General features: G+C 48.6%; 1 protein-coding gene across 1 annotated transcript in view; it reads right to left on the bottom strand.

Annotated features, from left to right (window-relative positions):
* Positions 1-14,850, bottom strand: part of Itgb5 (integrin subunit beta 5) — a 117,360-nt gene that overhangs the window by 23,786 nt on the left and 78,724 nt on the right. The window contains exon 10 of the mRNA XM_021184827.3: positions 5,667-6,096. Coding sequence (XP_021040486.1) covers positions 5,667-6,096 — 430 coding nt within the window. The remainder of the gene's footprint in view (positions 1-5,666; positions 6,097-14,850) is intronic.

Here is a 14,850-nt window from a genome sequence, read left to right as displayed (position 1 = left end):
ATGTGGGTTGGTCCCGGCACAAGCTATAGACTCTGGCTACAGTGGTTCATGCATTTAATCCCAGAACCTGGGAGGCAGAGGCAAAGGCAGAGAGATCTCTGTGAGTCCAGGCCAGCCACATAGTGAAAGCCTCCTACCTAAAAACAACACAAGCAAACCCCACAAAACAAATAAACTTCCTTAAAACACACACATAAAAACAAGTTACAAATATTATATGGAATAAATGTATTCAAATATTTATAGAATATGTAAATTTCAATGCAATCGTAAAAGATGTAGCAGTGACCAATGCCTCAGAATGGTTATCAGGCTACAGATCTGGAGTGTGAAAGTTTACCTCTAAAGAAAACTGTAAAAGAAACCCTGTCTCAAAAAAACAAAAAAGAAAGAAAGAAAGAAAGAAAGAAAGAAAGAAAGAAAGAAAGAAAGAAAGAAAGAAAGAAAGAAAGAAAGAAAGAAAGAAAGAAAGCTGGATGGTTGGGACTAGAGAGATGGCTCAGTAGTTAAGAGCACTGACTGCTCTTCCAGAGGTTCTGAGTTCAATTCCCAGCAACCACATGGTGGCTCACAACCATCTGTAATGGGATCTGATGCCCTCTTCCGGTGTGTCTGAAGACAACAACTGTGTAGTCACATACGTGAAATAAATAAATCTTTTTTAAAAATTAAGAAAGAAAGAGAGAGAGAGAGAGAGAGAGAGAGAGAGAGAGAGAGAGAGAGAGAGAAAGAAAGAAAGAAAGAAAGAAAGAAAAGAAAGAAAGAAAGAAAGAAAGAAAGAAAGAAAGAAAGAAAGAAAGAAAGAAAGAAAGCTGAACGGTGGTGATGCATGTATTTAATCCCTGTACTCTGGAGGCAGAGGCAGGTGGATCTCTGTAAGTTCAAGGTCAGCCTGGTTTACAGTGGTAGTTTCAGGACAGCAAAGTCTACACAAAGAAGCCCTGTCTCAAAACCAAACCAAACCAAACGAAACAAACAAACAAACAAAAATCTGTAAGAATGGCAGGGTATATTATTTTAAAAGACAGGATCACTCTCTAGTGGCCGGAGAAATGGCTCAGTGGTTAAGAGCGCTCACTGCTCTTGCAGAGGACCCAGGTTTGATTCCCAGCACCCACACTTCATCTCACAGCCATCCATAACTCCTTTCCAAGGAATCAAGTGCACATATATTATTCACAGGCACACACACATAAAACTAGATAGATAGATAGATAGATAGATAGATAGATAGATAGATAGATAGATAGATAGATTGGTTTCTTAAACAGACAGGGTCTTACTCTGCAGGCCTCACTGGTTTGGAATTTGCCATACAGACCGAGCTGGTCTTTAACTCCCAGAGATCCACCTGCCTCTGCAAGAGTACCAGGGTGAAAGGTGTATGACCTCATGCCCAGTTCTGACATTTTTCATCACCCTATTAAATTATTTATATTATGCTGCTTCTGGACATTTATGATGGCTGAGAGTGCCCCCTTCCTTGAATTCACAGTAAAGCTCGGAGTATGTTAATAGCTGATTGCAAGAAGAGCAAAGGAGTGAGGAAGAGCCACAAACATCTGGGCGGGTTGAAGGAGGGAGAGGGAAATCACTGAATACTTCCTATCTGGGACCAATAACCAGCTCACCACCACCTTCCACGAATGTCAGACGAGAATAAAGAGTTAGGGCTGAAGTCACAGTGACTTCATTTTGTAGGCGGCAGAGCCACCCGAGGGCCTCATGCAGGTGTGTGCATCCGACTGTCCTGCAGAAATGACTGGGACCACTGGTTGGCATTGATGCACGTCAGCCTCTCAGGATGCCCTTCCCGGAAGGATCCTTTCATCAGTACCACTGCATAACCCTCATGATCACTGGGTGGCTAAGACCAACGCCTGGCTTCTGAGTAGTGGTTGGTTAAGAACTTGCAGGAGAGGAGGAGACCTGATAAGCCCTGGGCTCTAGCCTGAGGTCAGAAGAGGAGGAAGAGATATGGCTGGTGGCAGGCATGCCGCGTGTGTAGGTCTATTACCGATTGAACTACACAGTAACTCTTTCCTTGGCCTTTTAAGCTCAGCTTACCTCTGAGTCTTATTTCTCACCCAGATTCCCGAGTTTACCTGCCAGGCTGCAAAACTTGACCCTGCTACTTTCAGAGGAAAAATAGTTCCCTTTGCCCGTGGCTCACCCACGCACCCTCCTGCCCACCTTTTTGGAATGCTGACTATCTGTCCGGAGAGGCTATTTCTGGAAGCCCTATTTAATCTCTGTAAATCGAAAAATATTTTTTTAGGCATACCTGGATGACGTTGTGATGGGTGGTGTTTCATTTGGCAAGAAGTAAGGAACCAAGAACTGAGCCCTTTAATCACAGGAGTCTTCTTAGCTACAGAGGCCTGTCACAACTGTTTTAAGTCTACCAAGAACCAACAGCAACCCCGAGATCTGTTCTTGGATGCTGGGAAAGATGCCTCAAGTTTCAGACTCCCATTTTCATCTCTTAGAAGGAATTCGGTGTTGTTTGGGTCTCTCAATATTTACCACATAACGAGGTAGGATACGTATTACAAAGCCCTATTGCAATGTACTTTGGGGGCCTCAGAGTTACAAGATCAAAAAGGTTCTGCTCAAAATTTTACAGTTGGTTAGATTTTTAAATTTCTCATTCTTAGAGACCCAAAAGGCAGGCTCGCCATGAGATTTTTAAATGTAAGCTCTCAACAGCTTCCTGTAAGAGCCCAGGAGATGACTCGTAGGGACACAGATCACCAAGCAGCACAAAGTCTGAACGAGTCTCTTTTACTGCATTAAAAATACTGAACAGACCCCACCTCTTCTCACATTTAAAGAACCTTTGAAGGGTCAACACTTCCCAAGAATCAGAATAGAAGTGTTCCCAAGGGCCTCATAAAACTCCCGGTACACACGGAAATTGTCTGGGGACAGAAGTATTCTGTAAATTACATCTCCTAGAGAGCAGAGGAGAGCCACAGCGAGAGCCCTGGGCGCAGAGGCTGTTCCATGGTGATGTGTCACAAGAACAGTAACAAATGCTCAATTGCTTCCAGACCTGGTCTCCGTTGCCTTGCTGCTCATTTTGATGATGGAAAACCTCTCCCAATCCTGAATTCTCTTGTCTTTTTTCTACATACTCCTGTCTCTCTCAACAGGGGTCAAGGACTGCAGGCCCACCAGAGGAAGCACTAGATAAATGGAAGGAGCTTATCTGCTGTTCCCACCGGTTCTGGCCCCAAGCCTGTCTCAGCAACTTCTTCCAGTACACTGCCCTCCCCCCACCCCCAACCACCACCATTACCTCAAGACAGACCTCAACCACATGATCCACTTCCAGGATGGGCTGCAGGGGCCAGGGGTAAGGAGAAGTGCCAGAGACTGCTGAGGTTGACGGTTTGAGAGCCTGAGTCAGCACCTTCAGGAGCCGAGTGTTAGGAAATCAGCGTCTCTCCCATGAAAACCTCAAACGAAGCAGCTATCCCAGTTACCTAAGCTAAACCAGTGTACGCAGCCCCAGAGCAGAGCTCAGGCTGGTCACAGGGACCCCGGAACTGGAGGGAGGACCTGCTCACCGCTGCTCATCTGTGTCCGGAAGGAGACAGATGGTCCGAGACAAGGAAGCATGAGGTGCCCTCCCCTGCACGAGTGTGTGTCATTAAGCCCCGTCTGGAGCTGTGTTTGCTTTAAGCTCATCTTAATTGAACCAATTCCACAATGACCTCAGTGCAGAAACCCCTTTCTCCAGGAAGACCTGGAGTGTTTTCATGCTTTGGCTAGTGTGGCTTTTAAAGGGGAAGATATGGAGAGACGTACAACGAAGGGTCAAAATGTTCTAATCAGCAGTTGGCTAAAGTAATTCAAGCTCCACTCTGGAGGAGAGGGAGGGTGACCTGTAGAACACAAAGTCATACGAAGACACGGATGCTAACTTGGAAGGAAAGAAACTAACCTCTTAGGGCGAGGAAAACATAGATGACTTTAAACACTGCTTTCTATACCATTCGGAACATTCTAGATTTGAGAAGAATCCTTCCGTTCTCTGGAAAAGCAGTTCTCTTGACAACACGGAGAGCGGGACAGAGGAGGGTACATGGGAAGTAAGAAAAGGGCCCCTTGAACTGGTTTGCCAGATGGTCTCCATCAATCCTGAACACCACAGACCGAGACAGCACAGCCTGACCACACTTGCATCAGCTTCCTGTTTCCCAAGTTTTCTTTAAGGTCTGAGTGTAACTTGTGTGTGTTACGGCAACAACCCCATCTTAGGAAGTTAGTGCCCTGTTTGTCCACATGGGAGCTTCAGATCTCAGTACCCCTCTGGGGTCTGAATCCATGGCCCATGAGAGTCTCAAGGTCACAGGGTTAGATGGGTAAATGGAAAAGACCACAGGGCGGGGGGGGGGGGGGAGCTTTCAGATACATGCTTTGGCAGAACTCTGCAATGTAAGATGAACTCAGAACTGTGGGTTCTGGTGGTTAAATAAAAAAAGTGTGTTGACTCAGCCTCAGAATCGCCAGAAGTTGACTTGCACACCCTGCATCAAATGCCCTGTGCCGTTAGGCTCTGTGCTCACTAAAGCTCCTGTTTTATGTCTCCTTCCATTCTCAAAGTAATGCAGAAGCAAGCAATGCTGGCCCAGTCTTAGAGATGGGAAAACCAACATCCAAGGGCAGCCAAGTATCTGGCTATTAAACTGTGCAGATGAATTTGCACAGGCAAATCCGCTCCCGAACAACACAGGCTAAGCAGCCTGCTGGAGCAAAAACATTCCCAAGGGTTATATCTGACTCTTGATTTCAAGAGAAAAACACTGTAAAATACTACTACTAATACAACCAGGGCGTCTGTTGTGACTAAGGGGAGTAGAAACTCCATCCCACCATGCTGAAATTCTTTAAACACAGCCCCCAGGACCCAGAGGCTCAACCGGATACTGCCAGCTCTCAGGGGGCATGGCTCTGACCTATATACAGCCAGGGTCCTCCTTTTGTGGCAGGTGTATGCTGGGTACATTGGGTTTCATTTCTCACAACTCCACGCCTGCAGCAACCCATCCCACAATTTCTGTGAACCTACACAGAAGCATCTCACTAACGCCAGAGAACCACCACCCTGATGGCTCCCAGAGGATTCTGATCTTTCTGCCCACCTTAACCCATGACACGCTTATGTCATGACAGTTTTGAGAAGAATCCTCAATTCCACCCCTCTCATGTGCTTAAGCTTCACAGGAAATCTCTGTGTATAGGAAGCCTCTCTCCTCCCCACCTCTGCAAGCCTACCCCTATCTGCCCATTGGTAACCATGGGTAACCTCCCACAATGCTACCTCATCAAGTACCCTGGACTTCTTTCACATGTCTCCTACCCCACCCCATACTTCATCTTCATGGCCAGCTCTGACCTATCAGGCACACTGTGCAGCCAAGTCCCGACAGAACGGACCTACAACAGACTCCCTCAGACTTGATGTTTATAGTCCACATGAGGCCACCCACCCTTATGCCTCAGGCAGGCAGGGCTTGGCTTGTCCCTGGTCTTCAACCACCTAGAACAGTCCCAGGCATGACCCTTTCCACCAGCATCCTGAGAAAGCCAGGGTCTGGGTCCACATAATATCCAGGCCTGGGTGTGGCTCGGCATAAAGGCGGTGGCTGGAGGCCTACCTGAGCATAGGACGCCCTTGTTTCTGGCGCAGGAAAAGCTGTCACACTCGCAGAAAGGCCCGTAGATCCGCCCGAACTCACTCTCGAAGCAGGAGCACTGGTTGCAGCTACACTCTCCGCGCCCGCTGCACAGAGGCTTGCCCTCTGCCTCCCGGCACAGGTTCTGGTACCCGCTCTGGTTCTCCCCCTCCTGGCACTCGCACCTAGTGCCCAGGTAACCGGGGTCACACTCGCACAGCCCACAGGTGTATGTTCCATTCCCACTGCATCTGGCACTGTTGGGCTCCAGCCCCGTGCTACAGCCGCATGTGCAATTGTAGGCGACTTCCACCTGCAGACTGTCCCGGAAGCCCACGGGCCTCAAAGTGAAAGACTGTGCTGTATGTCTGCCGGGGCAGCTCCGAGCCTCCACGGACACTTCAAAGGATGCCTGGGGGTGGAAAGAGAAGAGATGTCATAGCCACAGCAAGCCAGGGCTCCCACCCATCAGGGGACATGGCTAGATAAGTCCCTTATGAATATTATCTAGTCCACCATACAGGTGGAATCCTGGTAGGAACAGTCAACAACCCCAGGTACTTTATGGAAAAGAGCAGTTGGTTATGCAAATGTTCATATGAGAACACTGTTACTGTCTTCAGACACACCAGAAGAGGGCATTGGATCTTATTTACAGATGGTTGTGAGCCACCATGTGGTTGCTGGGAATTGAACTCAGGACCTCTAGAAGAGCAATCAGTGTTCTTAACCGCTGACCCATCTCTCCAGGCCAGACATGGGTCTCTTTAAAAAAAAAAAAAAAAAAAAAATCTTTCTTTTTTTTTTTTAGGTATTTATTTCATTTACATTTCCAATGCTATCCCAAAAGTCCTCCACACGCTCCCCCACCCACTCCCCCACCCACCCACTCCCACTTCTTGGCCCTGGCGTTCCCCTGTACTGAGGCATATAAAGTTTGCACGACCAGTGGGCCTCTCTTTCCACTGATGGCCGACTAGGCCATCTTTTGATACATATGCAGCTAGAGTCAAGAGCTCCGGGGTCCTGGTTAGTTCATATTGTTGTTCCACCTATAGGATTGCAGATCCCTTTAGCTCCTTGGGTACTTTCTCTAGCTCCTCCATTGGGGGCCCTGTGATCCATCCACTAGCTGACTGTGAGCATCCACTTCTGTGTTTGCTAGGCCCCGGCATAGTCTCACAAGAGACAGCTATATCTGGGTCCTTTCAGCAAAATCTTGCTAGTGTATGCAATGGTGTCAGCGTTTGGAGGCTGATTATGGGATGGATCCCTGGATATGGCAGTCTCTAGATGGTCCATCCTTTCATCACAGCTCCAAACTGTGTCTCTGTAACTCCTTCCATGGGTGTTTTTGTTTATTTCTTTTTATTTCATGTGCGTTTGTGTTTAGTCTGTCTATCTGTGTGTGTGTGTGTGAGGGTGTCAGATCCCCTGGAACTGGAGTTATAGACAGTTGTGAGCTGCCATTCAGGTGCTGGGAATTGAACCTGGGTCCTCTGGAAGAATAGCCAGTGCTCTTAACTGCTGAGCCATCTCTCTAGCCCCTGGGCATGGGTCTTTACCGTCCATTCTCATCATCTTTGAGACCCTGAGGAGAGGGGCTCTGAAGAAATGCACGAGGAGTGAGCTTTACCTGGTCCTTACTCTCCTCCTTATCTCTACTAGTATCCCATCCTCGTCCATCCCCACCGCTGTGCACATCTCTCCTCCTATCTCAGAAGTCATTCACTCAACCAGTATTTACTGTCTACGCCAGGCATGGCTAGATGCTGAGGTACGGTGGCACCACCTGGCATGAGGTGCAGGGGCAGAGAGCAGCCACCTGACCACAGTAAAGAGGTCTTCTCTGTCGGACAAGGGAAGGGTGAGGCCTGAATGTCCTCTCTCATGCCCCAGCCCCAGTGCCCTGCAAGGATGGCTCTCACAACTGTATGCTGCCCAATCAGCCCACAGTCCTGAAGCTGTAAGGGATACTCACTGCCTGAATAACCATCACACACAGGGGCACTTGGGAGGGAGGAAGGGAGGAAGGAAGGAAGGGGGGAGGGAGGGAGGGAGGGAGGGAGAGAGGGAAGGAAGGAAGGAAGGAAGGAAGGAAGGAAGGAAGGAAGGAAGGAAGGAAGGAAGGAAGGAAGATAGATTGGTTGATTTAGGGAAGAGTTTCTAACTTTAGAGTTTCTTACAGGCTACCATGGAGGCAGACAGCAAGGCAGACCTAGCAGGGTGGCAGATAACAACACCTTGTCTGTCAGGGGCTCACAAGTCTGGAGGGAAGCCGGGCATGATGGTGCATGCCTTTAACCCCAGCACTCAGGAGGCAGAGGCAGGCGGATTTCTGAGTTCAAGGCCAGCCTGATCTACAGAGTGAGTTCCAGGACAGCCAGGGCTACATACACAGAGAAACCCTGTCTCGAAAAACCAAAAACATCTGGAGGGGAAAGGAAGCTTGCTTTGAGTCTTCCGGGAGTCAGAACATGACGCCATACCTACTCTGCCTCTCCCTCCTCAGAGGAAAGTGCTGTGTGGGGAACGGGATGAGCATAGGTGCCTCAGAACAAGCCACAGACATGCAGACAGGGAGGTGAATGGTGACGGAACTTCACTGAGATGCACCCCTCTGGAAGTGGGGATCCCTTCCTCTGGCAGACATGCCTGGCCACTTCTCCAAGTGGTCCCTTATATCTGGGTGATGTCTTTATTTCTCAAGACTCCTCAGATCATTCTGGGCTTCAAAATGGGCTGGGCAGTCCCCTGTAAGCCAACCATTAACAGCTTTGAACAGCTGTCCTCACTTCAAGGGAGTCAATGATGTCAGAGGGGCTGTGAATTTGTCTGTTTATATAGTGAGTGGGGGTTGTGCTCTCCTAGAACAGACCTGCATCCTCCTAGCACATCGCCTCCTAGTAAGGGAACAGTGCAGATGTTCATGGACAGATCAGGGTAGGAAGCTTGGCGGTGGCGGTGCACTTGGAAGGCAGAGGCAGGCGAGGATTTCTGTAAGTTTGAGGCCAGCATGGTTTATATAGCTAGTTCTAGCACAGCCAAGGCTAGATATAGAAAACCCTGTCTCAAAAGACAAACAAACAACAAACCAAAAAAAAAAAAAAAACCCCAACAACTAGGTAGAGAGATGACAGCTTGACTCAATCCAGAGACAGCACGGTGATGACCCCCAAAGTGACGGCTGTAGACTTCTCCAAGGCCTTGGACTGGGAATGTGCTGAGCTTGCACACAGGCAGGGTTTCAAGGGCTGAGCCTCAGCAAAGTTATCTAGCGGGCCATGAAGAACGCAGGGAAGCAGAGCCTTTGAGTGCCTGATCCCATCCCTTCCCTGTGACCTGCAGGAAGTTGCTACTTTCTGCCGTTTTCCACGCCTGGGAAATGAAGAGCTGGATGCACTAAACTGCAAAGGAATGGCCTGCCGCCAGAGCCAAAGGCACTCCGCTAAGAGACTCCAGTGAGCACAACCTTCCCCATGCAGATCCCCCTTTGTCAAGGGAGAAAGTAAGGAATTAAGGAGAGGGGGGGAAGGGAAGGGAGGAGACACACAGAGAGAAACACACCCTTCAGCCTTGCCCACATATGCCAGGATAAGTGGAAGTGTTAGGAGCCTGTGAGTTGGAGCTGAGACATGGACACTGCTTGGCTGAGAAGTCAAGAGGGCGTGGTTTCCCAGTAGGGTCCCAGGGTCTCCTTGGCCAAGGCTTCTATCCAGTGGAGGTGCTATTTGCCTGCCCTGCAGTCCGCTGTCTGATGACCAGAGAGAGGCAATGTCTGTGTCAGCCACTGGCTCTTGGCTCCCACAGGACACAGGAACGCTATCAAAAGCCTGTCCATCGGGGACAGCAAGTGGGTCAGTGTTGCTCACCATCCCATGCCCCGTGACAATTCTGTTTTCCTACTGGATTAGCAAAGAACCCACAGAGGCTAGAAGGCCCTGGAGATTCATTCCTTGGCTCCCCTCCCTTGGTGGCCGAGGTCTCAGGATAAGCACTGATAGCGAGGGCTGCCCGGCTCCTGGAGCCTTTCCAGGTTCCCATTCCAAGACTCAGTCTAGAGGAAGGTCACAGCTGCTGCAGGCATCCTGGCCAGACTAGTGACTCAACTTCATTGGGATGATTCTGGTTCTCCAATGGGAGCCCACTCTTTCAAACAGGGAGGTGCCCAGACCCCACACAAACTCCCCAACCCTGGGGTTCTGCAGGTGCCAAGTCCACTCAGCTCTTAATAAAACAAAGAGCTGAGGGAGGGCCCAAAGTCCAGGGCCCAGAGGAGTGGGCAAGAGCAGGGTGTGTGTGTGTGTGTGTGTGTGTGTTGGCATGTATCCCGTGAGAAGGCTCTAACGGTGGTTCACTGGGCCCTTTGTGCACGGTGTTAATGCTAGCTGGACAGCCAGCCACTTGCATACTAATTTGTCAATGTTAGTTCTTTAGAACACAAGTTCCTGGGGTATAGGTCCACTCAGCCCAGCTTGCTGGCAAATGGACCTGAGAACTTAGAGAAGGGACTCTCACCAGATTCAAGGCTCTGGGCTTTAATATAAGAATGGCTTCTCTTTCAGGACATCCTCGTTTCACTACGGCCAAGTCTCCTGCTTCTTCGTCGCAAGACCACCTCTCTTTGGAAACAACCACAAGGCACTGCCTGCCTCTCCCTCACCTTCACAGGAAGCTGCTATTACTCAAAGTGAGATCTACTTAGTCCGTCTGTCCCAATGCCACCTTTGGTCTCCACTGTTGTCCCCAGACTAGACCCTGAAGTACCCAATGACAGCTGAACTGTCTAACCCCTAGAGTCCCAGAGCCTTCGGTCACCATTCCCTAACATGTCCCTTTATCCTAACTTGTGACACCCAGGAAGGAACCATCTGCCAGGGAGTGGCCAGGCCCTTAAGCTTGTCACTCATACACGAATCCTACTAGAGTGGGCCAACCATTATTCCTTAGTCCCCAACCTACTCCTCTCAACCCCACAACCATCGGTTTCAGCAGCTCTCTGACCCCTCCCTCTCTGGCCACAAAGGGCGGTGCTCTTCACTCCCTAGCAAATTCTCTCAATCATGGCCTTATTCTCCAGGGTTCCTACCAGGGAGAGACTCCACTGTCCCTCTGGGTCTCAGCTCTAATAGCCTACTCCTCTTCTTGGCCAGACCCGTCTTCCTTGGTTACAGGGAAGAGCCACTTGTATAAGCACTCTGTCTAGTGTGACTCTGTCTCCTCATCTTTGCAGCCTGCCGAGCAGATCACCAGCACATAAACGTTTACCAGACAGTAGATCTCAGTCACCAGCACAGTCACTAGCAAGCCGGGACATCCATCCCTGTGATAAGCACTGAGGAGCACACAAGCCTTCAGGGGCCTCTTAGGAGCATCACACAGGTGGTGTTTGAAAGGGTGTCCTCTCTGCCTCACAAACAGAAAGAAGTGCAGGACCCTCCCAAACACATAGACAGCCCAGTTTAAAAAAAAAAAAAAAATTGAGGCTACCAGCCAGGACAGGGCTCTCTGTCTATCACTCTGTCTCTGTCTCTCTGTCTCTGTCTGTCTGTCTGTCTTTGTGTGTGCGCGCATGCGAGTATTTTCTTGGATTTCTATTCAGAAGACTGTGAGCTTAGTTTTACATTCTGCTATTGCTGTCTTAAACTCTCAACATTTTTTAAAATTTATTTTTGAAAATTACATGTAAGTTAGGCATGGAGCTCACACCTTTAGTCCCAGCGCTCAGGAGGCAGAAGCAGGTGAATCTCTGAGTTCAAGACCAGCCTGGTCTACAAAGCGAGTTCCAGGACAGCCAGGGCTACACAGAGAAACCCTGTCTCGAAAAACACTAAAGTAATTAATTAATTTAATTATCATATGTATGTGCATGTGTGTGTGTGTGTGTATGTGTGCGCGCGCACGCATGTGAGGCAGGTCCTCACAGAGTCCAGAAGATGGTACTGGGTCCCTAGGAGCAGGAGTTATGGGCAGTTGTAAGCCACCCAACATAGGTGCTAGGGACTGAACTTGGGTCCTCTACAGGAGCAGTGGCACCCTTAACCTTAACCCATCTCTCTAGCCCCTTAAATTTCTTACTCTTCAGACCTCCCATGTCATAGCACCAGACTCAGTCAGTCCAGAAAGCCCTACTCTCATGATCTGCACAACCCCGGTGGACAGTGACACACCCAGCCCAGAAAAAGAGTGCCTCTGTGCAGACATTCACACCCAGCCCAGAAAAAGAGTGCCTCTGTGCAGACATTCACACCCAGATAACAAAACCCACACAGCTCTAACCAGAGAGGTCGTGTGACTGCAGCCGGAGGACACTGGGACAATACTAGGACAGAGAGAAGACAAAGGGCCAGCAGAAAGGCTTGTGTGAGGACCTGCTGCGATTTCCACAGGGCTATGGCCACTGGATCCTAAAGATGGGCCAAAGGCAACTTCGGTGGTGAAAACACTAAAATCATTCTGTTACAATAGAGACGTCTCAATGCTGAGGAAAGTTTCCATTTAAATTCTTCTTTTCTTTTTTTTTCCCTGATTTCCAGACATCAGATTTCCTAAGCATTCCCGGCCAAACAAAAAAGAGCTGTGTACAAGTGTTGGGGGCAGAAAGGACGATTCCTCCCCAAGTCCCTGAAGCTTTCACTACACTGTGCCTGAGGCCTACAGAGAAGGCCTGGGCTGTGGCGTTGCAAGTGACTTGGGTCTTACTGCTGCCTGCTGCTCACCAGCAGTGGTACCTGGGACCAGTGTCTCAGGCTCCTCTTCGAGCCCCAGGGTTTAAGCCCACGCATTAACATGGAAAAATATAGTTCACTGCAAAGCTGCTGGGAGAGACAGAAACCAGGAGCTGGCTAGATGGCTCAGTGGGTAAAGGCACTTGCTGTTCAGCCTGAGGACCTGAGTTCAATTTTTGGGACCCATACAGTGGAACAGAACCCACTCTTGCAAGGTGTCACATGATCCGACACCCAACACACATAAAATAAATAAATCAATGTTGGAAAGGGGAGGGGAGGGGAGGGGAGGGGAGGGGAGGGGAGGGGAGGGGAGGGGAGGGGAGGGGAGGGGAGGGGAGGGGAGGGGAGGGGAGGGGAGGAAAAGAAATAGTAGCAAAGCCCCAACTGGGCACACTGTAAGTTCCTATATAGAGGTGGCTAACTAGGCTCCCTGTGACGGGGAGACTGTGATTAAAATAGGACTTAATCTGGGTGAGTTTAGGCAAGCCACTCCCATCCTAGAGGCCCCAGCTGCCCATCAGCAGTACAGTATTCTATCCTCACCAATGTTGATGACTATGTGAACTCAATGACAAGGACACAGAGGCTCTGCTCTCTGTGAAGGCTGTGGTCCATCACCACTCTGTCCCACATTATTTTTGAAATGTCTATGGTGGAAGGGGTCATGGGTGTCAGGTGGTATCGGGTGCGTGCTACAGAACAGGGAGCCTTAGCTCTGGGCTTTTATTTCATTCATCCTGTATTCTATTCCCTGGTCTGTCACACGGGTAACAATGTTTTCCTTGCAGGAAACTAAGAGAGGAACAGAGAAATATTCGCTGTTCAGTCTGTTTCTGGTCCATCATGAGGTGGAATGTATCTTCTCTGTATTCCGTGAAGGACCCCAAACATAAAGTCCTTGCAATTTCCCTACATTTACCTAAAGACCTCAGATCCACTCTGCCTCAAGGTGGCATTTTCAACAAGCCCCAGTTTTCTTGCTGTTTTTTCCTAAGTGACATCCGCTTGTCCTTTAAGCTTCTAAAATGACTCTACCACAAGCAGTGTGACCCGAAAAGAAGAGAAATGCCATTACCTCTGGGGTTTCAAAGATCTACGATACAGCCCCAGCGGGCAGGCCACTTAAGATGCTTAAGCTTGGGCTGGTGAGATGGCTCAGTGGGTAAGAGCACCCGACTGCTCTTCCAAAGGTCCGGAGTTCAAATCCCAGCAACCACATGGTGGCTAACAACCATCCGTAACGAGATCTGGCGCCCTCTTCTGGAGTGTCTGAAGACAGCTACAGTGTACTTACATATAATAAATAAATAAATCTTTAAAAAAAAAAGATGCTTAAGCTTTCTATATGACATTCCTTTATTGTGGTGGAGTAAGGGGTCCGGTAGCGTGGCACAAAGCGCAGGTCAGAAGACAATTTTCAGAGTGGGTTCTCTCCTTTCACAATGTGAGTCCCAGGCACTGAACTCAAGTGGTCCATCAGGTGCAGCAACAAGGGTTTTGACTCTCTGAGCCGTCTCACCCACCCTTAGAATGCCATTCGTTTTTGGGTTTGGTTTTGTTTTCTTTTTAGGCCCAGTCTCACTCTGTAGCCCAGGTAAGCTTATAACTCGCTGTGCATATGAGATTCTATCATCAAAACAAACAACCAAAAACACTACCAGAGCACATACCCTTTGTCCTATTAATACTCTAAACTAAATAAGATACAAATTATAATTAACTAATTAATCATAACCTAGTTTTTAAAACTAGTTTTAAGTCTTAGCTTTCCTGTTTTATAAGATGGACTGTTTGTTCCGGCTCTGTAACCTTTTCCGTATTTGATAAACAGGCCTGCTGATGGCATATAAACACAGGCAGACAATATATGTCCAAGCCTCTGTCAGACCATCCCTTATAGGAAGCATGTTCATAAACCTGCCTGACCATTGATGCCCTGTGTCACCGCACCACACACCCCACGCAGATAAGATCTATAGAATTTGCTCACGTGTTCTTTTTCTACCTATGGCTGCTACCTCCTGCCAGAACTTCCTGTTCCGCTTTGTCCTTACATTTATTTGTTGTTTAATTTGGGCATGGGATGCACAGAGCACTGCACAGGTGTGGAGTCTGAGGACAGCTTGTGGGACTCAGTTCTTTCCTTCCACTGTTGTGGTTCCAGGGATCAAGCTCGGGTCATCACCAGGCTTGGCAGCAACCCTAAGCCATCTCTCCAGCTACAACTAACTCTTTAAACTCCACGACTTCAACAAGACTTCTGGGTTTTTTCTTAAATTATCTTGATTAAAAAAAATCATAGGGGCGGGGAATGGAACTTGTGTAAAAAAATAAATTAAAAATTAAAAAAAGTTTTAAAAAAAAAACCAGTGGAACTGGAGAGATGGCTTAGCACTTAAGAGCATCGACTGTTCTTCCAGCGGTCCTGAGTTCAA

This window comes from Mus caroli, unplaced genomic scaffold (genome assembly GCF_978045245.1).
Source record: "Mus caroli unplaced genomic scaffold, Mus_caroli_1 scaffold_17, whole genome shotgun sequence".
NCBI lineage: Eukaryota > Metazoa > Chordata > Mammalia > Rodentia > Muridae > Mus > Mus caroli.
The sequence above is the reverse complement of the archived record's forward strand: the minus strand, read 5'-3'. Positions and strand labels throughout refer to the sequence as shown.